Source organism: Neltuma alba, unplaced genomic scaffold (assembly GCF_004799145.2).
Source record: "Neltuma alba isolate B1F8T4 unplaced genomic scaffold, ASM479914v2 tig00003186_pilon, whole genome shotgun sequence".
Lineage (NCBI taxonomy): Eukaryota > Viridiplantae > Streptophyta > Magnoliopsida > Fabales > Fabaceae > Neltuma > Neltuma alba.
In genome coordinates, this window is record NW_021633177.1 from 860,210 (window position 1) to 887,372 (window position 27,163).

Below are 27,163 nucleotides of genomic sequence, written 5' to 3' on the forward strand. Positions count from 1 at the left end.
TTGACCAATTTAAATAAATTAAAAAACTTTATTTAGTTATTTATAATAAATAAGTATTTTCTTCTCTAGAATATTCTTACTAATCATATGTATTATCATTCGATTGAACATTTAACATGTACAACTACTACAAAAACTATTTTGAAAAAAATGAATAAATACGAGAGACAAAGTAAATTAAGATTTTAAATTTAAAACCAAATTAAAAATCAAACGAGCTCTAATATTAATGACTGGAAATAACAGTATTTCATTTTTAAATTATGACTTGATTATATAGTTTTCTTTAAATAAAACAGAAAACAACATGACTAGAAAATTAGACCAAACGACTGGATTGAATTGAGAGACTTGAAAATTTAAATATACGGCCAGACATTGACATCTGTCGAAGCTGACATGTCTGGAAGATAATTCACATGCCCCGAAACATGATGAGAGTAAGTGTTTCCTCCATAATGATGAGATCTAGGGCATTCATAGTTATTTCTTCGATAAGAATTTGATTGATGATGAGAGTTGTAAATCGATGGTCTTGGACAAGGTTGAGTATAGCCATATTGCTGAGTAGGTATAGAAGCGTAAGGTGACAAAAGCCAAGCGCCTCGGGGAGGAAGGGGTGCTGACATAGGTCTACACGCGCTATGATATCCTGCGTGGGAAACTTGCATCGTATCGGGAAGCAATGATTGTGGAGGACACATCGTTACAACATAAGGACGATGTTGTCCATTAATTATATGTTCATGTCCATTAGATTGGACCTTCACTTGTAGAGAGTTAGCCGGGAAACGATGTGCTGCCTCTCCAAGCTGCCTGCTAGAAATGGATCCTGGAGGGTTTTGCCTGAAATAAGCAGCCATTGCCTCAGTCAAAATAAGAATCTGGATAATAAAATGGTAAATCACAGGCCTCACGATAAAACCAAAGGTTTTGATCTGACATCAATAGCCAAAACTTTACCTCCCGGTCTCTGAGTTTCTCCGACCAAAATCTTCATGCCACAGAACAGGCTCAGCTTTCAGATCACCAACTGTCACGATCTGTATGGGAAAATGAACTCATTATTACTTTTACCGCCTATATTAACATTGCAAGCCAACTAAACACATGAATAGGTTATGTTGATCGGGCGTGTCTTAATCTAATAAACCTGCTATGTTGAACAATTAATAATTGCGAGAGTAAAGGGAGGACAAATAAGCAGCACATAGAAAATTCAAATGCCTTCTTGTGATATTTAACTCCATTAGGTGGCCGAGTAATCTGCCTATGCTTATCTGGTAGTCCGTATATCCCACATCTGCACAAAGAAGTGGGAGTGAGAGAATGAATAAAATTACAGGAAGGTTCAGCACATCAGTGGCCATATATCAAGTGAAAACAAATCATATACACATTGAAAGGTTTACATGACTAAGTTGTCCAATATTTCCATGCCTGCAACAGGCGACCTGAAAATTGGCGGGCAAGGTTCTCCAACATACAGTGATATGTAACCATTCATTCCGCCACTGCATATAGTAGCACTAAATAACATCAGAAATGTCTTAAATGTCATCGACAAGAAAAATAATGGAGAAGCAACCAAAATTGAATTCTTTTTCTAAACAAACATATGTTTTATGACTTAATCTACTGTTTTATGTTTCATCACATCACATTATAAAAAACTGAAATTCAAACTTGGGTTGTTGATCAGAAGCCACAACTTCCAAAAAATTCAGGACACAGTCATCAAAAGATAAAGCATTTATATCTTCCCCTAAAATAACAGGTTTTTCTTTAGCAAATTGCCAAGCATACCTCTCTTTAGGATTGATAGGTTCCTTAACCTCAATGCGGTCTTTATCTAACATATTTCTACCTTTGTTGTCAAGTGTGCATATGCATGCCGAGAGAGGACGACAAGAATTGACAAAAAGCAATTCAAACATAACAATGTTCCGCCGGGTTTCCTCTGCCGTTTTTTGCATAAGGTAGCACAACATAAATAGACAGAAAAGAAAATCAGCAAACAAAAAGTGGGGTAATCAAGAAAGGTGGATTGAAAAAACATATGCGTCTTAGACAGAATGGAAAATTGTGCTATACCGATAATAGGTGTTCAATTTTCCAAACTTCTGCAAGAAGACCTGCTTCTTCAATAAAAGGCAGTTTTGCAACGCCCTACACAGGAAAGCAATAGCAATGTTCATGACTCCATAACATGTAGTAATTACCTCTATCAATGATCACTTCAACTCTAAAGCTAAATCTATAAAGTGAAAGTCCACTGCTGGTTTTATGAATAATTTTACTGCCTCCTTGAAAAATGACCCTTTGAACTTGCTGTGAAGATGGCACAAACACACCATACCTTGCGTCAAAACACATATATTTTAACTAACAGAATTGTGGGGAGGGCGTAACAAAGCTCAGACTCTTAACTACCTAGCTATATAGGATCCCGTCCAATGTCAAGGACCACATCAAGTCAAACATTTAAGGGTCTACGAATCATTTCATCAATACCTAACAAACTCAACTTCACTTGTAGAATACACTAGAACCAGGGTACAAGTGTAACACACCTGCCAAGCATAGCGTTTGCCATTCATGTCCACTTCAAAGTCTGACAAAGCAACGATGTAAGAAAGAAGAGCAACAAAGGCAACACGAACTTAACTTCCATTTTTTAAATAAACAGCATACCACTCGGATAAAAATCAATAATTGGTGAATTTGGATCAGTCATCAATTTCCTATATGGCTGAGGAAGAGCATGAGCCCTGCAGACAAGTCACAATTTATATCTCATATAATGGATTAGACCATACTAACATAAGTAGAACAAAAAAGTAGAGCGAACGAACCTTGCAGCAGGAAAAACACCTAGGAGCTGGTCGAACGGTTTGAATGGAGTCCCCAGCTCAAAATTTATGTTAAGTTTGCTAAGGCCCTTCAGGTCAGATGCAAGGGAGGCATAGTGATAAGGATAAAACCTGCTTTATCAACACCCAAGGGAAAAAACAGACTATTAGATTCTCTTGGTGCAAACCAAATCCAAAAGACATCAGCATCACATGTGAGGAAATATAAAAAGGTATATAATTTATACATTAGGCCTTCCATCCGTTACAGTTCATATCTATTAAGTTTAAACTAAACATGGGTTTAACCCTGTAACTTCAAAGTAGTTCTTATAACATTAATGACTAAAAAGAAATAAATGGCAATATGCAGGGCACTCATCGCCCAAATTTTGCTCAATTCGTTTCAGTGTTATTAAGCAAGTGAGCAGACCCAAAAGATGAGGAAAAGAAAAAGCTATTACAAATGGTAAGCAAAAGAAAGCATTCTAAGCACTAGGCTCAGCAAATCACTTTAGAAAGTGGATTGAAAGGAACTCACCATTGCCAAGAACAAACCCCTTCACGATAATAGTGCATAACCCAACGTAGGCCTATTTCAAGACCTGAATACCAGAAGTGCAATTTAAGCTAGATCTCCACGTGAACAAAATTAGCAACACTTCAAGTCACTTACTTACAACGTCTTTCTGTATAACTCAACTTCCTCAGGAGTTTTAGCAGAAAATTTTCCTCATAATACCTCTCTTTCCAGCCAGGTTCTTCCAACTTAGTCTGTTAAAACAAGAGATATTAGAGCAAATAAAGTGAAATTAAATAGTTCATTAAAAAGGTGAAATTAAATGAAAATAACTATTCAGCAGTAAAAATATTTGCAATATATAAAGAATGACAGAAACATTGCACCAGCACCAACTCAAAAAAACAAACTATTTCTAAGGATAAGCATGATGAAAAAGTGCAAAAATGCCCATTAAAAAAGGGCCTCCCTCTCAAATTCCTCCCTTAACCTTGCTTCTTCAGCAGCCTATAATTCAAAAACACGAAAGAAATTAAGTAGGGGCAAATCCTATCCAATAAACGTTGTCACTGTTGTTATCATTTCATAAAAATAATGATAATAATGAGTTGACAGGTGGTGTAAAAACTATCATTACATACTACTCCTGCCGCGTCTTTTGCTGCTCTGAACCGTCTAGATCGCTGTTGGCTCATTTTAGCCCTTGGGGCAACGCCATCTACAATGAGACGCAATAATATTCATTCACAATGTACATGATAATAGGAACCACTTTTATCACCAACAAGACCAATCCAAACCCATACCAATAGCCATAAAAAGCAACTTCCGAGGCCGCACCATGACAAATATCCTGTCAATATAGTCAAACATGCACTGGAACACCTCGTCATACGTAGTTGGGGATGGCTGCAACGCAAGAAAAAGGAATGCGGTAAAGAATAAGTAAACATATGTACATTAGGGTAACGAGGAAAAAAAGTAGTTTGACAGAAAAATCCAAAATGTCGAGGTTTAAAACAGAAGTACCTTTTTTTTTTTTTTTTTGGATAAAGTGATTACATACCAGTAGAAAAGGAAGACTAACAAAAAGAAAAGGAACTAAGCATCCTAATTAGGCATAAACAGTCTTTCAAAAGTAATTTAATTAAAAATAGATCGATAGATTCTTACTCCAGACAATCCTTAATGAAGATCAGAAACCGAATATTAAAGCAAATGAAAACGTATTATAATCATGAACCAAAAGAATATCGGAGCAAAAATAAAATAAACTTGATAGGGAACTGAATGAACATATAGCATCACTCTATAATTCTATCTGCTTCCGAAATTCAGCAAATAAATAAGCATTCGATTATTGCATTCCTGCTCCCACCTTGGGATTCCATCTAGGTCTTCTGAAGAGCATGAAATCGCCTACGGCTAATATTCATCGCAAATTGAAAGGAAAAAAAACGTGCAATGCAATATGTAACATCTAGTATAGAAGGTAGGCAATGATTGAACACTCTTCCAGAGCCGATTATAAGAGAAGTAGCAAGATGATTCAAGTAAGACATCAGAGAATACCCGATCCTCGGGGTGGAAGCAGGGGTGAATGATGCCGTTCATGACGAGGAAGAGGTTATCATATTCGATATCGTTGAGGTTCTTCTTGCTTGTATCCACGGGAACTTCGACGCCGTCGATTACAACAGGTTCCTCCTCGATCACCTCCACCAGCACTACCGGATACTTCTCAGCCAACCAACGATAAAAAGCCGGGACTCCCATCTTGACTCACTCGCAGTATTCGTGATGCGGGAGCGGCAGAACAGGAGGATAGAGAGAATAGAGAGACAGAAGGAAAGTAGGGAGAAAGAAGGAGAATAGGGAGAGTGAGAGGAGGGACAGGAGGGAGAAACGTCAGGGAGAAAAGGGAAGAAGTCGGGGAAGCGGGAACATAAGCGTGAATGTTATTGTACTCCATGGCGCCAATCGCCATCGTCCGTTGCTCTATCATGCTGCTTTCTTATCTCTCGCAGTATCCACGGCATTTTAAGTCTTTTCTCCGATTCTTTTTTTAATTTATTTTCTTTGAGCTTTGCTTCCTAATCTTCCACAGCACATTTACCATACTTGTTTAGTTTTCTTTCTTCCATTTCCTTTTTCATTTCCTTTTCCTCTTTCATTATTTTCCTGCAATATAAATATATGAACAGAGTAAAAAAATTGTTTTTCACTCTGATAATCATATTTAGAGAAGTATATACATAATAATTACAAATTTATACTATTTAATTGTAAAATACGAGTAATACTCAAATATTAATTTTATTCAATTAATAATTGAAGATATAAAAAATGAGATGTATTGAAGGTTATTTACTATTTTAATCCTAATATTGAGAACTAGACGTGTAATATTCTAAAAAGATAAAAGATGTAGAGATTATAAGAAATAAATCCTTTTTTTTTTGTCATTCTGGAGTATAAAACTGGAACCTTTTATCATTGAATCAAGTTGTCCTTGGTCCATGAAAAGTAATTTCCAAATTAATCTTTAAATTATCAAAATTAAAATTCTGTTTAAAAAACCACAGCACTTTGATTAAAAATCAAGTAGAACTATAAGAATCTAACCTAATAAAATATATATATACTACCTTCGGTCCTAATTATAAGAGCTAGTTAACTAATTTGAGAATATTAAGAAAATAAGTTAAATTAGTTATTTGTAATAAATAGGTGTTATCTTTCTTAAAACATCCTTGCTAATAAAATTTATTGGTTAGAACTACCATTATTAGAGGGATTATCTTGGGAAAGAATGCATAAATGTGAGAGACAAAGTGAATTGGGGTCTTCTAATTAGGATCAGAATAAAAATCAAATAAGATCTTATATTAAGAACCGGAGGTAGTATAACCTAATTAAAAATTAGACAAGATTATAACAGAGAATTTATTCAGATAAAATTTTCCCCTACTTTTAAGTCAACCTTACTTGTACCCAAAAAAAAGTCAACCCTGACTTTGGAATTTAACTGTCCATTAATGCTGATTTGCGTCCACTGGAAAAACCTGTTTTTTCCCTTAATAATAATAATTATATACTACTTCCCGTCTTTAATACTACCTCCAATCTTTAATATAAGATCTTATTTGACTTTTATTTTGATCATAAGTATAAAACTCCAATCCACTTTGTTTCTTATATTTATACATTTTTTCCAAGATAGTCCTTCTAATAATTATAGTTCTAGCCAATATAGTTGATTAGTAGGGATATTTTAAGAAAGACAGCACTTATTTATTACAAATAACTAACTTAACTTCTTTCCTTAACCTCCTTAAATTAGTCAACTAGATCTTATAATTAGGATCGAAGGTAGTATAAGACTTTGTTTATTTTTATTTTGATTCTAAATATAAATTTCCAATCTATTTTATCTCTCATATTTATTTATTTTTTTTTAAACAGTCGTTCTCACAGTAATATATCTAAACAGTAGTATATCTAAACACACACACAAGATCCCTGCTTGAAAAGCTTTGGAAGATCCCATACAAAGCCGATCCATTGGAGCGGCGCCCAGCTTGATTACGCGGACCAGCAAACACCTGCGAGCCACAAACTCGGAAAAAGCAGACGGAAACCGCAACTTGTGTGGGGCTGTGTTATCTGCATCGATGTGCTTGCGCTTGTGATTCTCATTCAACTCGCATCATGTTCGCCAAATTTAGAGGTGCTTCTACTTCCTACCCTGCTATTGCTTCCCAATTTACCCGCTTCTCTGCATTGCATCATCCTCAACCGTTTCCCTCTATTTCGTATCCCCCTCCACCGCCATGTCTCTTACCATTAAAATACACATAGCTTCCTACCTCAACCTCAATCACAACCACCGTGTCTCCAACATAGCCTCTTGCCCCAACTTCATCTCCACAATTCGACCCAAACCTTTTTGTAATCCTAATCCGCTAATCCCCAGGACTCATATTTACAAAATGCCTGCGGATCATAAGGCTGGTGCTGCTCCCATCATCAAGAGCTCTTTGATTGAACCGGACGGAGGGACATTGGTGGATCTTGTGGTGCCCGAGGGCCTGAGGGCTTCCAAGACGTCAGAGGCGGAGTCATTGCCTCATGCGAAGCTCTCCAAAATTGATCTCGAATGGGTTCATGTGCTCAGTGAAGGATGGGCCAGCCCTTTGGGAGGGTTCATGAGGGAGCACGAGTATCTGCAGAGTTTGCATTTCAATTCCTTGAGGATGAAGGATGGCACCGTGGTTAACATGTCGCTTCCCATTGTTTTGGCCATTGATGACGACACCAAGAGCCGAATTGGGTCGTCCCCTCACGTGGCATTGTTTGGGCCTGATGGAGATCACGTTGCCATACTTCGAAGGTTAGTATTTACTCATTTCGTCTTTCTTCGATCCGTTATCATTCTTATTTTATTGTTGTTTAATCGTCGGCGTCGGTCGAGTTTCATATTCCCATGCAACACGAACGACGTTTTCATCTTTGAACTATAACATGAATGACAAACGGATGTGACGAGAAAGGGTTTCTTCCATGGACATGCCTATTTTCATTGCATTTGATATTTCAAGGTTAGAATTCGGTATGACATGCAACTGCATTTGTGCTGGAAAGTTGGCGGACAGCTTTACTAATAGAGCAGTTTTCCCCTGGCTAAGTTTGGTGGAGAGGGTCCTCTCTTTCCAACTTTCAGCGTCCTACTTTATAGCAACTCGCCAACTCCATTGCTTATGAAATCACTGGACAATCATGTGCTGTCTATCTAAATAATATTTCATGGTGTATCTTTGCTTTCGTTGACCTGTTGACCATGTTTCAGTGTTGAAATATACAAGCATAACAAGGAGGAAAGGATAGCTAGAACTTGGGGAACAACTGCTCCAGGATTGCCGTACGTTGAGGAGGTTATTGCTTCAGCTGGCAATTGGCTTATTGGAGGCGATTTAGAAGTTCTGAAACCTATCAAGTACAATGACGGCCTTGACAACTACAGGCTTTCTCCCAAACAGCTCCGCCAAGAATTTGATAAGCGGGAAGCTGATGCAGTTTTTGCTTTTCAGTTAAGAAATCCTGTGCATAATGGTCATGCCTTGTTAATGAATGATACTCGCAGGCGCCTATTGGATATGGGCTACAAGAATCCAATTTTATTACTCCATCCTCTTGGAGGTTTCACTAAGGCCGATGATGTGCCCTTGGATGTCAGGATGGAACAGCATAGCAAGGTAATCCACTTGTTCTTCTTATATTGCATGGACGAACGTAACTTGCATGTTCTATAACAATTGAAAGTTACATATACCCTGAAAAATCACTTAAACCGTCCTTCACATGGCTACAATCTATTTATTTCTCATTGCCCGATCACGGACATGATTTGGCCTGTCTCCTATATGTAAGATTCATTGAATTCTATCCCAGCTTCTTTAAGGTCATTTTTTCACCTGCTCAGGTCTTAGAAGATGGAGTCCTTGATCCTGAGACTACTATAGTTGCCATATTTCCATCCCCTATGCATTATGCAGGTCCAACTGAAGTACAGTGGCATGCCAAGGCACGGATAAATGCAGGTGCCAACTTCTATATTGTAGGTCGTGATCCTGCTGGAATGGGTCATCCAACTCAGAAAAGGGATTTATATGACCCAGATCATGGGAAAAAGGTGCTCAGCATGGCTCCTGGCCTTGAGAAGCTTAATATCCTGCCATTCAAAGTGAGTAATAGCACACGGCTTTATGTTATTGCTCCTCTCTATCAAATATCTCTTCACAGCACCGTTTTTGAAATGTTACTTTCCTCCATATTCAGCCTTGCATGCTTGTTTAGCGGGTAATTCCATCATACTTTTGTGATTAATATATGTGGGGAACTATTTATCTGTGGTTTTTTGATGGCAGTGTAATTATTGGTACTAGCTGGCCTTTTTTAATTTTCAAGTCTAAATGGGTAAGGGGTCAGTCATCACGATCATCTGTCTTGTTCTGGAATATGCACTCAATGAGACATCTTTTGGTTTTCTTAAATTCTTAGTTCCAGTCTTCATTCAGTAATGGCTACAATCTATTTATTTCTCATTGCCCGATCACGGACATGATTTGGCCTGTCTCCTATATGTAAGATTCATTGAATTCTATCCCAGCTTCTTTAAGGTCATTTTTTCACCTGCTCAGGTCTTAGAAGATGGAGTCCTTGATCCTGAGACTACTATAGTTGCCATATTTCCATCCCTATGCATTATGCAGGTCCAACTGAAGTACAGTGGCATGCCAAGGCACGGATAAATGCAGGTGCCAACTTCTATATTGTAGGTCGTGATCCTGCTGGAATGGGTCATCCAACTCAGAAAAGGGATTTATATGACCCAGATCATGGGAAAAGGTGCTCAGCATGGCTCCTGGCCTTGAGAAGCTTAATATCCTGCCATTCAAAGTGAGTAATAGCACACGGCTTTATGTTATTGCTCCTCTCTATCAAATATATCTCTTCACAGCACCGTTTTTGAAATGTTACTTTCCTCCATATTCAGCCTTGCATGCTTGTTTTAGCGGGTAATTCCATCATACTTTTGTGATTAATATATGTGGGGAACTATTTATCTGTGGTTCTTTTGATGGCAGTGTAATTATTGGTACTAGCTGGCCTTTTAATTTTCAAGTCTAAATGGGTAATGGGTCAGTCATCACGATCATCTGTCTTGTTCTGGAATATGCACTCAATGAGACATCTTTTGGTTTTCTTAAATTCTTAGTTCCAGTCTTCATTCAGTAGACCAAGAAATCCTAATCTTTTGGCTAAGTTTTGTTCAAATTGATACATTTTCAAGCGGACAACGTACTGAAGCATACCTTGTATCCTCTTCTTTGAGTGGTTAAATTCTGTGAATTGCCCGTGATTTTACATACCCCAAAAGTTAAAATTATACATCTGTGCATATATGATTACCTTGAACATTACAAAATCTAATCTCACTGGTTTGATGTCTTCCCGACAGTTTTAATGGTTGTGAATTGTGTATTTCAATACATGACATGCTTATGTGTACTGAGATCATCACGGATTCACCGCACATTTATGTGGCTTCCCAAACTGTGCATCCAACGTGTGTCTGTCTACAAGTAATCTCTACCAGGCACGATGACCTTGCCTATAGCAACTCTCAATGTGGGACATGACGATTTCTGCCATATGTGCCTTTTTTTTTTTCAATTGCAGGTGGCAGCATATGACACTTTGGAAAAGAAGATGGCATTTTTTGATCCAACTCGCTCTGAAAATTTCCTTTTCATATCAGGAACGAAGGTATTTGTTACCCATCGCTCAATCAATATCATATAAGGCTCTATATACCTGTGATGTGTTGAATTTGTCATTAGTTACTCTCTGTTTTCATTACATGGCCCCATTATACGTGATTCTTCTTGAACTTGTTTTGCTCATGAATTATCAACCAGCTAGTTTTCGTCTGCAATTAGAGCCGCTTTTGTAGATATTTATTTATTTTCTTCTTTTGGGGATGTGTTTTTTACAGATGCGAGCTTATGCAAGAAGTGGGGAGAATCCACCGGATGGTTTTATGTGCCCTGGTGGATGGCAGGTTCTTGTCAAGTATTATGAGAGTCTGCAGGCGGAAGAATCATCACAGAAGCCTGCAGTTTTGTCATCTTAGATTTGACGAAGTGTTAATTCTTAACGAGTGTGGAGAAAGAATACTTGGAACTAGAAAGTATGATTCCGTCGTCAACTTCTGCCCAATTCTATGTCAGGTTTTCCAGGCCCATGAGTCATATTTCAGCTTCAGCATGCGCTGGCATGTTTGAAATTTTTGTACCCTTTGAATTATTTTGAATTTTTCATTAGGGAATTATTATGAGCGGTGATGTTCATGACACTTGTAAGTTGTACGATATAACTAATGTGGGTTTCAATGGTATCACTGAGCGATAAATAAGCTCCATTGATGGTAACTGTAAATAGTGTGACTTTCTAAGAGTTTTTACATTATAGAAGTCGAAGTCTTGTCAACTTAATCGCTCGGAGAGGCCTATACACGTTTCTGGATTTGAAAACTTCTTGATCATCTTTGGACCTGAGGAGTGAGGATAAGGGCTTTTTTCCCCCTCTCAGTATGTATTTGTACAGGTATCACATTTGGCTTCACATCGGATTAGGTCAAAATTTGATTTCCACTAAAGCAATGTAAGAGAAAACATGTACTCTTGACCTGGCTGACCTTAGCTAGTAAAATGCATACATGTTCACAAGGGCACAATCTCAGGATAAAAAGGCAGAATGAAAGAGAGAAAAAGAAAAAGCGTGCACCAATTTTGTTTTATAACCCCGTTTTAGATGTAGGATCTATGATTCGATGTGCATGTGGGATCTGATGAGTAGGTGGTTTTAAAAGCTTTCAGGCATTGAGGGAGTGGTGGTAACATATATCAACGTTGAGCTTCCTCCCCCCCCCCCCTCCTCCTCGTCGTTCTTCCTTTTTAACTTTTGTGACGCTTTTCTTCTGAATTACACTGTGCAGGAGTCAACGGACACGGTTGTGTAGGCTAGGCTTTATTCACATTTAACTAGAAGATGGGAACACTGCTACTGTTATCACGCGGGACTTAGTTCCCCGGTGACTTTCCCTCAGGCAGGCCTAAGAGCTCAGGCCCACTCTATAACCCAGCCCTGCCTATTATTGAGCTCTTTAACATCCCTAGGCCTCATAAGTCTCAAGCAGGCTTGCCCAGCGAACTGTCCACCCACACCCTGGCTAGGACCCTCTTGTAGGATTGGTCCTTATCATGTCATGGTCGGGGTCGGTCGGTCGGTCGTTTGTCTTTTACCCGTATAATAAATAGGAAAAGTAAAAAAGAATGCATTTGATTTCACAAGACAGCCCCCCATACATTCACTGATACTTAGTTTATATTAGTAGTCCTCTCTAATTAAGTAATAATCCTCTTAACTCTAATAACCACATAACAGTGTCTGTAGCATACAAACCAAGTTTGGCATCAATATGCCACCATACTCTGTACATGTTAGGCGTGCATGCATCCGTCAAGTCCTTTCACATGCCGTAATGGGGTCAATATTTTGCTTGCCTTTGCTTGATAGTTTATTAGATAAAGAGTGTTCTTAAAAAAAAAAAAAAAACCAGTCTATTAAATGGGAGCACTCCGAAGATTTTTAAGTTTCATCTTTCATGCGAGACTCTCCTCATAGGACTCCGGTTAAAGAAAGAAACCACTTAGTTTCAAAGCGGATTTTCCTGTGAATAACCATACACTGTAAAATACTGCAGGGTACATGGTGCTAGAGTATGAGATGGCTTGACAATCGTGTTGCATCAGAGGGTAAGTATTTAATGTTTTGGGGGAAGTGTGGGGCACCACTATTTATTTGGGCTATTATGATGGTAGGGTGTGGTGTGTGGAGGTTTTTGTGAGAGATTGAAACACGCAGGTGTTGAGTCTGTATGATGTTTAGTGAATTGGGGAAAAAGCAGTTGGTGCTGACACTAACAAGTCCTTACAACCCGCGTTGTCTAGTCAGGTTTTGAGTGCAAAAGTAACATGCCTTCATGTGCTCCCTGGCAGTGGCAGTGAATTGGAAAAAGTTATTGCCATTTCTTCCCCTTGGAATTTGCCAACCCCCTCCTTTTTCTTTCCTTTTCAATCAATCCTGCGGATTTAACTTGGGTGTGAACTTGTCCCTCGTGATGCTCCAGTACTGTCTCTGTACAGTTTCAAAGTTCACCTTCAAATTTCTTTCCTCTATGTTTTACTCTCATATATATATATATAATATACTATTTTGCCTTTTATTTGATTTGATGTTGTGTTGAATTGGACCGTGCTTGATGTGAGTGTTTGAGCCTTAAGGAGTACACTGCCTTTCTGTGTATTTGTCAAAGATTCTTCAGAGTCCCACTAATTTTAAAGGTTGAATATTGACATACTGTGAAAGGGTAATCAGTGAAATAAGGGAACAATACAGGCGTATTCCATTTTGCTAAGTCATTGTTTCTCTGGTCAGTATATTATATTTTGCCTCTCAATTTAATGCCCGGTGAAAATTGCTGACTCTAATACATCAGTATTATTTAAAGAGAGCTGGCCTGCGCACTTTGTATAATCCTCAATTCTGGCCAGTGAATTTTTGAGGTCGGCCAAATCCCGGAGGGATAATAGATCTTTGACTTATATTATTAGTGGCTGAACCTGAAGATTAGGAGTTTCTTTATATATAAGAACAATTCCATGTCTGGTAAATTTATCATAAAACTGGATTACATAAATTCTGTGGCATCTAATAAAGAAAATATATAAGAGTTCACTTTTTTTTCCTTTATCCATATTTTCTTGTTTCTGCTCATAGAATTTCCCTTGCAAGTGTTGCATTGAACAGCTCACAGCTGTGTGTCATAAGCCTGAGAAAGAAGGTGGAAACATGTCAAGCATCTCAAAAGCAGAGTATGACACAAAAACTATATCCTCGAAACTTTTGAATCGGTTAAATACATTGAAAAGAATCAAACGATCCTAGGAAGCCAAAGTAAGTGTGTTTGTGTGTGTCTCCCTGAAAATGAGATTTTAGGTTATAGCAAGGACCTAATGCATCTATATCCCATGTTCACTTGTTCTCACAAGTATATGGAATTTTTTTTCCTTTATACAATCAAGGACACACATATAAATATATCTAACATCATGCTTAAATCTAAAATCTCATCTAAACATATGAGTGACGTTTACCATCAAGACAACTTACCATTAATAGATATATGGATTAAACTATAGTAACTTTATTAGTAGTTACTCGTATCAAATGTAACATTTCAAAAAAAAAAGTAGAACATGATTAGTTTATTGCCTTTTTTACTTATTAGCCACCCTACGGAGTTATCCGTTTATGTACTCTTACTAGGAAGGAAGAACAACAGAGTACACTAACAGTACATTATTTTTCAAAGTAAAATACTAACGTAAGTGGAGTCTTAAAACTCATTAAAATCATCCAGAGTTTTACAACTTAAACTTGGAAAAAGACGTATAAATTAGCTAATCATATTCGCATAAACTTTGTTTTTACGGACTGTTTAATCAATGCATTTGAGCTGGGACCAAATTGTCTTTTGGAAGGGGAACGACACTGCACAATGTACGACTGTCATGGGGAATAGGATGTCCAAAGTGACATTCACATGTAGAGCCTACCTACGGATGAAACCGTCCTGTACTAACGTACGTACCCTTAGGAGAAAAAAATTAATACACCTATAAAACACACCATAAATATCAAATTTAAATTTAAATATAGCTATCAACAACATGATTCATCTTATAGACTTGTACTTTGTACAAAACGGGAGCGGACCACCCTATTTTTTCATTTTTTCTTTTGTTAAGACTTAAACCAGAGCACCCTAGAGGCCTAGGCTTAGTTTTTGCTTAGTCCCACAATCCCATTCCCCACGTGACCCTGTTTCTCCCCCCCTCAAGGGTTCAGTGCTCTTGCTGAGCAGAGTGACCATAAATACGAAGCTAAAGTTGTTTTTGAGACACTACTCGGAAAGTTCAGGCTATGTCGCTGAGAAGAATGTGCAGAGAGAAATTGGGATTGAAAGAGACAAGGAGGGTTGGTTCAGAGAGAACAGCGATGAAGGAAATGGTGAAGAGATGGTCAAGTATGGTGAAGAACGAGGAGGAAGAAGAGGGTTTGCCAATGGACGTGCCAAAGGGTCATTTTGTGGTGTATGTGGGAGAGAAGAGAAGCAGATATATTGTGCCTATTTGGTTTCTGAGGCGTCCCGAGTTTCAGAGTTGCTCCATGAAGCAGCTCAAGAATTTGGGTTCTGCAATCAAAGAGGTCTCACTATTCCTTGCCAACAACATGTTTTTGAGTCTCTTATAGCTTCGATGCTCCGAGGATGAAGTTAGACATCAAAAAGACAACCCGTTCTCTCTGCTGCTTTTCTTTTCCTTATTTTTTTCTGGGAGAAAACAGCCACATAGATGAAGCTGGTTAATTCTCCGTTTATCTGCTTCCCTAGTTTGGTTTCCTCCATTTTCATGGTTCTAGTTAGAATTAGGAAGCCTGAGAAAGGCATGTCTGTAAATGTTGGTAGAATCAATTAATGCGATATTTCTCCCACAGGGGTTTTGAATCGTTCCATTGTAACCTGTCGGAGACACTAATTTCAAAGCGTATTTGGGGTTTTATATGCATATATCCCCTTCTCTCTCTCTCTATCTATCTACTTGGTGTCGAAATATCTGGAAGCTATGTTTATCCATGGACAGTTCGGTGTTTGGTTGTAAATTTAGGATATGTTCTGAGGAAAAAGAAAGTACGAAACAACATAACCCGTAATGGCGAAGTTTAAAGGAAATAGAAAGATAAATAATGCAATGAAAATTTGTCTCATTCAAGTTTTGCAATTTAAAATGGAAGTGTATTTTGCCATCAGTGTTTGGAAATATTATTACATTACAGAATCAGTTTTATAAAACATCTAAATAAGACATTCAGGACATTTAGGACGGAAGGAGTAATAAATTGTAAAGATATTCGAAAGCAACTATAGTTGTGACTGCAATGCAATCCCACTGTATTTTTTTGCTTGTTTATAAATGGCGCATTATTTAATTCATTTTTAATCTTTCATTTTTGAAAAGCACAAACTTTCACTGTTGCACATTGAGAAAAGAACAAAACATGACATCAAAAAATTGCTGGAACATGGGAAACCACAACGGTTAATTTAAAATCCAAGCCCATACTTCCTATTTCTGTGAATAATTTAAATGCGTAGCAGGCTAGTAGCTGTAGCCTATAAGTGACTATGACATAGCGCTGTTCCATTAAACTTTTTTAAAAGTGTTAGAATGATATGATTGATTGCTTGATTTCCGACGTGTGTGATCTCCCATGCTTGGCTTAGATGATTTGAATTTTGGTGTCCTAACACTCGTGCTTTCTTATATTTTTTGGATGATTATTATTTATAAATTTTTTTTATTTTAATAGAGTTAAATTGTATTATTTTAATATGAACGGTTTGACCACGGTCCGACCACGGTCCGACCAATAACCATTGACCCAATGTCTCGACCGGTTTAATCTCCGGTCCGGTTTTTTGTTCCTTGGTTTTGATGAATCAAGTAATGAGGCCTTGTAGAAAAATGTGGTTCTATATTTTGCTTCATTTTCTCCATTTTGGGACCTGAAAAAGTATATTTTTCTCGTAAGAATTTCTCCATCCCAACGCTTGGGAAGAAGCATGTGGGCTTTACATCTTCTTTTCTTCTCTGTCAACATTTTATTATTCTTTAATAAAAATTTTAAATAAATTAAATCTTCAAGGTATAGTAAGATCAAATTAAGCTTTACAACTTATAAAACTCTTATAAAAATGTGCTTATAAATTAATCATTACTAAGGTTTTTGCATGCATAGAAGGATTCAAAACTCTAATATTGGAGAATGTGAATGATGTTGTCATCAGGTATAGAAATTTTTTTTAATATAATGTTATTTTATTATATAATACTTGTATTCTTATATTTATTATGTTAAATTTTTTAATCACAAATGATCTGATCGTGCCGTCGATCCTCTTTTTGGATTATTATTAGTTAATTATAAGTTCATAACTTCATATATAAAAAAAAGGTAGAATATATAATTCTGTGTGATTAGAAAACTTAATGTAACCATATAAATACTTATATTTTATATCTGATAATTAATGTAAGAATTCATTTGAGTTTTATTTTTATCCTAACTATAAGACTTCAATCCATTTTGTCTCTCATATTTATTTATTTATTCTTAAGGCAGACCTTATAGATAATTCTAATTAAGACACTTATTTAGCAATAATATTTTTAAAATATATATATATTTATTATAAATAACTAACTTACTTATTAGTTTTTTTATACTACTTAAATTATCCGTTAGTTTTTATATCAAGAATTAAAACCGTACTTATTTTACTGTATGGCATCCGTGGATGGAATAAAGGAAAAGGGAAAAGCGTTGGGTCTGGTTAAAGTATGGCATCCGTGGATGGAATAAAGGAAAAGGGAAAAGCGTTGGGTCTGGTTAAAGGCACAGTCGTTGGGCAGTTGGAAGCTGTCACAAAAGCAGTCGCAAGTCGCAACAGAGGAAAGGAGCGTGCAGCGTCCAGTCACCACTCACCACTCGCCACTCGCCACTTATCGTCAAGGAATCTTCTTCATGTGCAAACTGAAAACTACCACACCCCATTTAACTGCAACTCAAGTTTTAAACTTCAGCTTCACTTTAAACATACCGTAAAAATATAGTACTTAATTTTTTTAAAAAAACTTTTAGCGTTGTTTAATTACAACAAGTTGGCATGCTATTAGTTCTTAGATAATAGCTAGTTTATTATAATCATTAAAATTTGACATAATAATATTGAATACAAGATAGTCACATAAGAAAAAATAGATTTTATTACTCAAAGATTTGCCCGTAAAATGTTTACAAACTATCTTTCAATGAGATTTTCATACTAACAGTAAAATTTAAACTGACATTATTATAGAATATGAATTATATTGTTGTCAAACTGAATGATGGCGTCATAATAAGGAAGAGAGGAGGCATAAATGTTGGGTATCGTACATAGTGATATGATTAAGGACATGCTTCCGTAATAGTGATCAGAGAAGTTATGCAGGCCGTTGTTCTTAATTAATTGGTAGTTGTTAGATTGATTGAGGTTTGTGTTATGACAGTGCGAGCTGGGTTTGGCTTGGAGGAGAAGGGACAAAAAGGACAAATGAAGGACCACTCTCTCTGACTCTCACCATTGTTCACATGCGTAATAGTACCAACCTTGGGACATGTCGCTTATCCCACGCTTCTTCTAATATGTCCCCTTTCATACTATAAACAAATTCTTAGAAACCTTCTTCCTTCGGATTGTCACTTAATGATCTTATATACATGTATATGGTCCCTCCGAAACCCTCTTATTATAGTTATAAAACCCTGTTGTTGTTGTTGATAATAATGAAAGCAATTTAGGTTGCGGTTGCCGTTCGTGCATGGTTGGTCAAATGTATATCTACGTATCCATGATAACGTGGATCCTTGATTTTTCACCAAACTTCAATTTGTGGCCAGCTCCTTCGCAGACATGTGCACCAGGGGTGGGGAGGGGGGCGAAAATAAATGAACGTCTTTAGACTTTTTAAATATATGTGGACTTTTTAAATATAAGATTGTTACTTGATCTGATATTTATTCGATGGATCGTACTCAAATGAAGGGTGCCCTGTGATTCTCGGTGATAGCTGCCGGGTGGATCTTGCTCAAACATACATGATCTCTCTCTCTCTCTCTCTCTGAGGCACACAAAGCTGTGAATTGTTGAATGAGATTGCAAATTGTGATTCCACGACTACGTGAAGCTTTGCCCGCAGGAGCCCCATGTTTGACCTTCACAGGGAGAATATGGTCTACTCCCACGTGGGTTGGCTGGATCGTATTTCATGTTTCATGGTGATTCATATGGAAAGAAAAACAGAATGTCCATTTACTTCCAATGTAGGTTCTACACTCAGCATTTCAATGTCAATTGGTTTATCTCGTGATATACGGTAACACCATGTGTTTGTAGCTAGAAGGCCCCCTAACTGCTGAAATGAGTCACAAGAAGAAAGGCGAGGCAGGCCAGTGTGGTTAACTCGACTCACAATAGGAAACTGGATCACATATCAATGCTGATATTTCACCCAAGCCCTGCACCCTAGCAACTTTAAAAATCTCAAACCCGCGGTGGACTTGCTGGCTGGTGCCCAAATAGTATTAAGGTATAAATATATGAAAAATATAGTCTATTCAATATATTCTGTCGTAGTTGAGAGACCATGTCATCGTTGTCAAATCACAGAACCCGAGGGAGGGGGAAATAACGTTTATAGAAGAAACATATAGTTATCATATACAACCATTGGATACAAAAATCACCTGACATTCATGGGATTCTCCTCTTAACCACGCAAGATTCATTATGTAAAATCATGAATGGGGGCAAAGCGCTGATGTTTGCAAATCACCTCAAGATGAGGTGTCGTCAAATACAAACAAGCTTGGTTCGGGCTTAGCGCCCATTTTTCCCTTTTGATGAAAAGAATCTACTAAATCCTCGCGAATGTGCAAGTTTCTCCGGCGTTGGTGCCGAAGAAACGGAGGAGGAGGCTGATTTAGTAGGCCTGTGTCTTGGATTCTTTGCTGGAGATATGGTGGCAAGGTTTGCTTCATTGTCAGATGGACAAAGGCCGTTGGAGAAATACGAGGGGGACTCTGGACCCAATCTTTGCACAAATGCCGAACTGGCACTGTCCATCTCATCTAGCTCCTGCAAATTTGGGTTACTAATAGTAGGCTCCTCCTCTATAAGCCCTTCATCAACCTTTGAACTTCTCTCGCTGTAAGGAGATCCGCCCTGCTCTGTTTGAGGGCGTAGAGATTTTAGCTGCTTGCCAAGAAGAAATATTGTTTCCTGACACTCGGCTAGCTTTTCCGCCGCAGCTGCCAAATCTTTCTCCTGAGATTAATGAAGTATTTCATTTTTTGTTTTTGGGGTCAAAAAGCATTTAATTTAAACTTACATATATGCAATATAGCACACTAAATCTAGCATCGCAGTCAACAGTTAAAATTCAGTTAAAACCTTACCTTCTTAGTCTTGACGTCATCATCAGCTGCTGAGCTCTCGTACCTAACACAGTGACACGGGAGTGAGAAACAGAACTAGCCCAAGAGGTTACGACAAAATAATAAAAACTGTATAGTTGTGTGTCAACATAGTCAAGCAATCAAAAAATAAAATCCAACTTTCCATCTCAAATGGCCTGCTAAGGACCAAAATAAGCACGACTACTATGAACAACAGCGAGCACATGGGATTAGGCAGAATATGTATATGGTCCACAATCAGCAGTCACACCAGTATGATATCAGACGGACATCTAACCTTTGCAATTGCTCTTCTAGGTCCTTACACTTAGCCACAGCATCTTCACGACCCCTCTTTTCATCTTGAAGTTCATTCTCCAGAGTTTCTGTCTTAACTCGCAGAAGATTCAGCTCAGTTTCTAACTCCTGTGCACGTGTTTCAAGGGTCCTGTATGACTCCGCCATGCATTTCAGCTGTGTCTCAGACAAGCTGTTAGATCTTTGAGAAGAAGCCAATTGTGATTTCACTTCTGCCAAAAGTTGCTCAGTCTCTTGTAATTGAGACTTCGTCGATTCAAGAGTTTCGGTGCATCTTGCCAGATCCATTGCTGTCTTCTCTTTCTCTAATTTCAATTCTTCAAACTTATCCACTGAGAATTGGCGTGAAGTACCATTGGCTTCATAGGAAGAGATCAAATTTCCATCATCAGGTACCTGAGGATCAGCACAAGGATTAAGAATATGGGAACAGCCATTTGGATATCGTTCTCCTGACAGACTGTTTTGATCTAACTTATTTTCTGGCAAAGCAATCTTGTCAATGCAATCAGGACTGTTAGTTTCAGCTTCTGTACCCTTATAGCCGAGGACATTAAATCTGAATTCACTTGCCTTAGCTAATACATATGACAAATCAAAAACAACTGCTGCAAAGTCGCTTCTTTGCATATGACTTTATTAAAGGTGTGAGAAAATTCCTCGATCTTTAGCTTTACTCCTCCATCAGCAGAAATGTCATGAACTGACATTGCTTCTCTGCCTAGGAACAGCACGAAGTGGTGAATATGAGAAATGGCAGCTTCCAAGTCTGCAGTCATCTGCACATGTTCTATTGTTTGCTTCGATGAAATGGATTTCTTTTCAAGATGTGAGCCAACATCTTCCGGGTTAGCCTCCCTATCACGTGTAGCATCAGAAGGATGGACATCCTGGGGTATACATTCAACAGAATGGTTGTTGGAAGCATCACGTGCATCTTCCAAAATATGTTTTATGTTTTCAAGGATATTTCCTATATCAGAATCGCTAGACATGGACTCAAAGACCCCCCAAATTCTTGATCGAAGCTCTGTCTGTGACAAGTAATTAACATCAGATTGGAGATCAGGGGCTGACAACACTTCACCAGAAGACACTAGATTGGGTAACGGATTCAAATCACTCTGCTTTTCAGAGGAACCATTTATGCAAGTACTGACTTCTGATACGTGGTTGATCACAATTTCAGTTGTATTGCTTGAGGACATTGAAATAGAGCCATTGGAATCATTTGATAGGCAGGCCAACTTCTCCACCTCCAGAAAGTCATCCATCAGTTCCAACTTACTAGTGGCCTCAGATATGCTTGATTTCTCAATATTCTTTTCCTTTTGGGACTGGGATAACTCCGAGATCGATGCTGTAGACCAAGACTCAGCACATTTTCCAACATCATCATTTCCATCTTCAGACATGGAGGTTAAGCTTGGTGCATGGCTTGCATTTTGACCACAAACACTTTCATGGGTTATCTGAATGATGGACTTTGGAGATCCTTTATGCTGGTCAATTGGCTGAATTTGTGCTTCCAAACTTTGGAGTTTGCTCAGAGTTTTAGCGCACATGCTCCTTGAGGCCTGCAATTCACTGTTACGCTTTGCCAAAGCTTCTTTGAGCATCTTTGTTTCTTCTTCCATTGCCAATAAACGATCTGTAAGAAATTCATTCTCCTTTTGAAATTTCTGAATACTCTCTAGGGAGAAATCAGGTGATGGGGACAAATGAGGACTAGCAGGCTTAACAGAAGACCTCCTTGATCGAGTTTCTCCAAAGTCTCGGCCAAGATTTTCAACTTCCAGCTTCATTTGTGCAAGTGCAGCAGGACCAGGTAACTTTTTCCGCACCAGACCTCGTAATCTTTGGCACTCAGCCTCTAACTTTGCAATTTTTTTAACACCCTCTGCATGCTGCCTGTTAGCAGCTTCTGCAGACCTCATACTCATGTTCTTTTCTTCATTACGAATTTCCAGCTCCTTAGAAACGACATGAAGTTCATACTTAAGTGAATTGATTTCCCTTTCACATGATTCTATGTTTCCCTTCAAAAGCTCAATATCAGCTTCAGCCTGAGCCTTCTCTTCACTAATTTTGATTAGCATGTTTGAGCGCTCCTGTAAAGACCTTGAAAGAGCCCCATTTTCAGCAGCAGACCTAAGAAGTTCCTGTTCTAAGTTAACTATCTTTGCGTCAAGCTCACCCTTAATTTTATCTAACTGCTTGGTTTTAGTGAGAGCAACTTCCTGTATTTTCTGCTCATGTTCTTCCTTCAGGTTTCTTATCTGTCGCATGCACTCTTTAAGAGCACCATCTAAATGTGATGCCCGATCCTCAGCCGTGAGCTTTGAAAGTGTGACAGATTCTAGATGATTCTTCAATGCCAAAGCTTCTGCTTCTGCCTTTTCCCAGCCTGCAAAATAGAAGTTTCAATTGAACTCTAAATCCAAGAACAACAAAAGGTTCTTGCTTTGAAGGCCGACCGGCATCATAATATTTTATAGGTATCACTTCATCCAAGCAGTATATGTGTACCTGAGACAGCTTCTTCGGCTACTTTAGCATGTTGTTTTACTAAGCTTTCCTTGGTAGTTATCTCTGAATTTGCCACCGACAGCTTTTCATTCAATTCTTTGACCTCATCTTCCAGTGTCTGAACTTTTTCCTCAAATGTCTTCACTTGGTCCTCCAAGCTAGTCAGATGTGAATATGACTCCACAGAAATTTGCACATAGTTTGGCTTCTTGTAATTATCCTGATTCTGTAAGAGAAGGCAATGAAGAACGAAAAAGAAAAGAAAACTGTAAATCAATCACATTGTATAATTGAGTTAGCAAAACCAACAAAGTTGAGACTACTGCAAAATCATCATTCAAAGCGTCAGGACTGAAGAGACAGACATTACAACAGAAGAACCCCAGTCTAAACAGTGAAAGTACAAACATTGAAACAAATAAACGTGATGCAGCCTGAATGCACATATTATGGTTAAAACAGAGGCACGAAGTCTAAGATCCTGCATGATGTACTGAAATTAAACGAGTTAAAATTACAAAATATGAGCACCAAAGAATAGGAAACTTGAGGTATGAAAATGTGAACGATAGCTGAAAGGCCAAGTCATCGGTAGAAAACGAAATTATGAATGACTCAATCACAGCTACGTGAGAAATACTCTGTAAACAAATTTTCTCAAGTACTACCTGACTGCCCTGAGCAGCAGCACCAGCACCAGCAGAGTCCAAGGCAGCAGCTGCCTTCTCAAGCACCGTCTTATCCGAAGATTTTTTCTTCCAGGGCCAGCGACGGTCCATCTGAATCTACAAGGACCATGTAAGACGAAATATTTAATCAAACGGTTAAGAGGGTTCTCAAGCACCGCCAAATTATCATGACAGGAAAAGCACTGAAATAAATCGTGCAACCAACTTACAAATAATTTCACTATCTCACAAAACGCTACTGTCTTGCCATCATGTGTAAAGTTCTGTTTATTCTTTCTAACAAATGCCTCCCACAATTATTAGATTGAATGGTAACACAGGTCCCAGTTCGAATCTTCAGCTAAAAGAATAACTACGAGATTTTCAACAACGTAAGTCACGCAACACAGCATATGGCATTCTGCTTAACGGATTAGTTCTGACAAGTAACATATTTATAGGGTAAGTATAACTACTAAATTAAGTAGCGCAAGACGACTGTGGTAGTTTTGCCGTTCCCCAGCGCAACACCACCACCTTCAAAAATGGCAATGGTCATCATTCTCATCCGTCAGTACGGCACCATAAATCTATTCCCGAATTGCTCATAGTTCAGAGCGATTGGCGTTCAAATTATTATCTTCGCGAGTTGCTATCAAGTAAAGACGTAGTGAGGGATGATGTTTTCACAACGATCTTGAAGATCTAATCACTAAGAAGATCTCCTATTAATGAATGGCCTCTGATCCTAAAAGTACAGGAACCAATGCTATAACCGTACACTATGAGTTGTGAAGAAATAAATATGAAAGAGTCTTATGAATATTCATAATGAACCGTTTTTATCGCTCAAATTAGATCCAAATTAATGAAAGACTTCAGAAGTAGGAGTAAATGGGGAAAACTGTTTATGGCGCAAGAGCGCTGACACAAGTACACATATGAACAGAAAAATCATCGGTAAGAGAAGGCACTGAAAAATCTAAAATCTGATGATAAATTTTATCAACTGTAGGCAAATAATGCGCAATTTGGAGCATCAATGATTTATTCGTCATTGAAAGAGGAGAGAAATGGCAGGAAGCATCGAAAGCCGCCGGAACAGAAACTCACCGACAAAATTACAAAATTTAAGGGAAACAAACAATGAGGAAGAGTCAGAGGAAACAAAAGGTAAAACAAAAAAGAGATACAAGACGAAGTGTCAGCGGAAAAAGCTACAACAGTACCGAGAACGGAAGGAAGAAGTGTGAAAAGATAACGATCGGAAAAAAAATCAATTAAAAAAAGGAGAAGTAAAACACATTACTGAGCGATGAACTGAAAGAGAAGGAGCAGAAAGAGAGAATATGGAGAATGAAAAGCTTCTTACCGGAGAAAAGACGGGAGTGAAGAGAAAGTGAGAGAGAATGCGAGAGAAGAAGCTACAGCGACAATGGCCGTGCTTTGAAGGATTGGGCGGTGAGGTTTCCGAGAGACAGAGACGGAGTCGGAGACGGAGATGGTGGAGGAGGAGGTGAGTAGTGGGTAAGCAGTGGCATCCGAAGTCAGGAGCCTCTTAAAAAGGGTAGACGTTGTAAGAGCTCCAAAAGGCCAAAAAGCTATCAATTTATATTTTTCAAACACAATGAATGAAAATACAATTATCTCTATACATCTTTTGTTCTTTAGTTTCTTTTTAAAATGAAAGAAACATTCTCGTAAATTTAAACTCTTAAATTATACAAGTACTAAGTACACATCTTACTGAAATGGAGTCTCGAGCCTAGAAATTATAAAATCCAGTTTGGTATTGAACTTGCAAAAAGCTGAAAATAAAAAATTAAAATTAGATTATAAAAATATAAAACATCTTCGAGTGATAAAAGGAATAGAAGAAGAGGAAGGTGTAGGCTTGTAGACGAAGCAAAGAAGGATTTGGGGGATTGGCACGCATTTTAGCTGTACGAGATCTCCACAAAAAGGCGAGTTCTTGCATATATATGTAATTGTAGTACAAGATCTTTTAATCAAAACATAATCAGCATATAATTGTCAATTAAATTGAATATTTTGTCTTGATTAAAAATGTTCCAATGAAGATATAAATAAAGACACCATTACAGAAAATCTGTACGGACAACTATAGATTTATGAAGGAAAAATATGACTAAAAAGACCTGAATATAAGACAATTCTTTTGAATAATTAACTTCTTTTTTTAATGACACTGCCTTTATTTTATTTTATTTTGTTGAAGTCAAAATTTGTTTATCAAATTGCAAGTTGGTCATTTCATTTTCTAAGGACCTGGGTTTTACAGCTTGAGGTGATAAAATTAACAATTTTAAGGAGTCTCAATCACAACTTTTAAAAGTAAGGGTGATGATAAACTGAACCAATTTGGAAAATTTTAATCCTTAATTTTTCTTGGAAGTAATTATTATGTTTTAAGGGGTGCTTCGAAATAAAAGGAAGGCGGGGACCACCGAGTTGAGTGAGTGCCCTAGTAGTCGCTACAGCTCATGAGATTGGGGTGTGTGGCTCAGCCGCATCGTGCATGAGTTGGCCATTTACCAGCGCACTCCCGCTAGCTAGCTGTTAGCTATCTCTGAAATCAAATCTCGTTTCTCATATGTACCATGTTAACTAGGTGTCTCGTCATTCGTCAGGTTCTAGAAATACAACAGTATTAAATAGTTGACGGTAGAATTTTGCCGTCCTTAGAATCATGTTCCGCTCAATGCAAATTAAAAAGGTGTTTGGTAAAATCAAAACCACGGTTTCAGAATCATTTTTTCGTAAAACGAGGTAACTTTCTTTACTTATTTACTTCGTAATTCGTAAAAGCACTTTTGAAACCATGGTTTGGTTTCTATTCAAACACCCCCTAAGTTGCACTCCTAATAAACTTTTAAAAGAATGTTTGGATTAGTTTTTTAAAAGTAATTTTACAATATTTGAGATAAACATGTAATAGGACTTATGTCTTAATTTAAATAAAAATATTTTTTAAATTGCTTTTAAAAGTTTCTCAAACTCCCCCCAAGTAAAGTGAGAATGGCACACTGTATCATATCAGATGTTACGTAGTTAAAAAAAAAAAGAAGGAAAATCTCACTTCTCATATTTTTAATTTCAAATATTTCCATTTCTTCCTTCCTCACCTATAGTGTTCTTAAGCCAGTTCTAAAGGTTGTCTTTCTATTAGTATAATCGAATTAAATAAAAATGATATACACACACATTGACACGCCAGTTTCATACGAAAGCTTTGTTTGGTATTAAATAAAATGATTATTAAAGCTTTGAAATTTGAAGCATGAGAGGCATTGCATGTGACTCACTAACATGCTTAGCGCACTGCCTTTGGCCTTAATTTAGGAATAATATGCAGTCATATTCTTGGCTGCTACGGGTCTTAGTTGAATATGGTCAATAAATTACTCAGTGCCACGCTAGCTAGCATACCCTTGTCTGATTAAAACCAAGTGTGTACGAAATCTTTTTATTTATCTTAGTTTCCAGATGCCGAAAAATATTTTTTTAAA

The 27,163-nt window shown here is 37.7% G+C and overlaps 2 protein-coding genes and 2 pseudogenes across 2 annotated transcripts; 2 read left to right on the forward strand and 2 right to left on the reverse strand.

Moving 5' to 3' along the window:
* Positions 1–337: 337 nt before the first annotated feature.
* LOC114740643 (5'-3' exoribonuclease 3-like) lies at positions 338–5,251 on the reverse strand. Its single transcript, XM_028928831.1, has 14 exons — positions 4,945–5,251; positions 4,179–4,281; positions 4,014–4,090; positions 3,533–3,626; positions 3,394–3,457; positions 2,856–2,984; positions 2,695–2,771; positions 2,574–2,614; positions 2,099–2,169; positions 1,807–1,968; positions 1,413–1,514; positions 1,228–1,303; positions 964–1,043; positions 338–846 (listed from the first exon to the last, which is right to left on the reverse strand). The coding sequence occupies exons 1-14, from the start codon at positions 5,146–5,148 to the stop codon at positions 360–362; spliced, it is 1,767 nt and encodes a 588-aa protein (XP_028784664.1). The 5' UTR covers positions 5,149–5,251; the 3' UTR covers positions 338–359.
* Positions 5,252–6,936: 1,685 nt separating this feature from the next.
* Positions 6,937–11,145, forward strand: LOC114740641 (ATP sulfurylase 2). Its single transcript, XM_028928830.1, has 5 exons — positions 6,937–7,765; positions 8,222–8,627; positions 8,855–9,115; positions 10,615–10,701; positions 10,931–11,145. The coding sequence occupies exons 1-5, from the start codon at positions 7,206–7,208 to the stop codon at positions 11,066–11,068; spliced, it is 1,452 nt and encodes a 483-aa protein (XP_028784663.1). The 5' UTR covers positions 6,937–7,205; the 3' UTR covers positions 11,069–11,145.
* Positions 11,146–14,978: 3,833 nt separating this feature from the next.
* On the forward strand, positions 14,979–15,344 carry LOC114740642 (auxin-responsive protein SAUR50-like; annotated as a pseudogene).
* Positions 15,345–19,253: 3,909 nt separating this feature from the next.
* Positions 19,254–25,153, reverse strand: LOC114740640 (filament-like plant protein 4; annotated as a pseudogene).
* Positions 25,154–27,163: the final 2,010 nt, after the last annotated feature.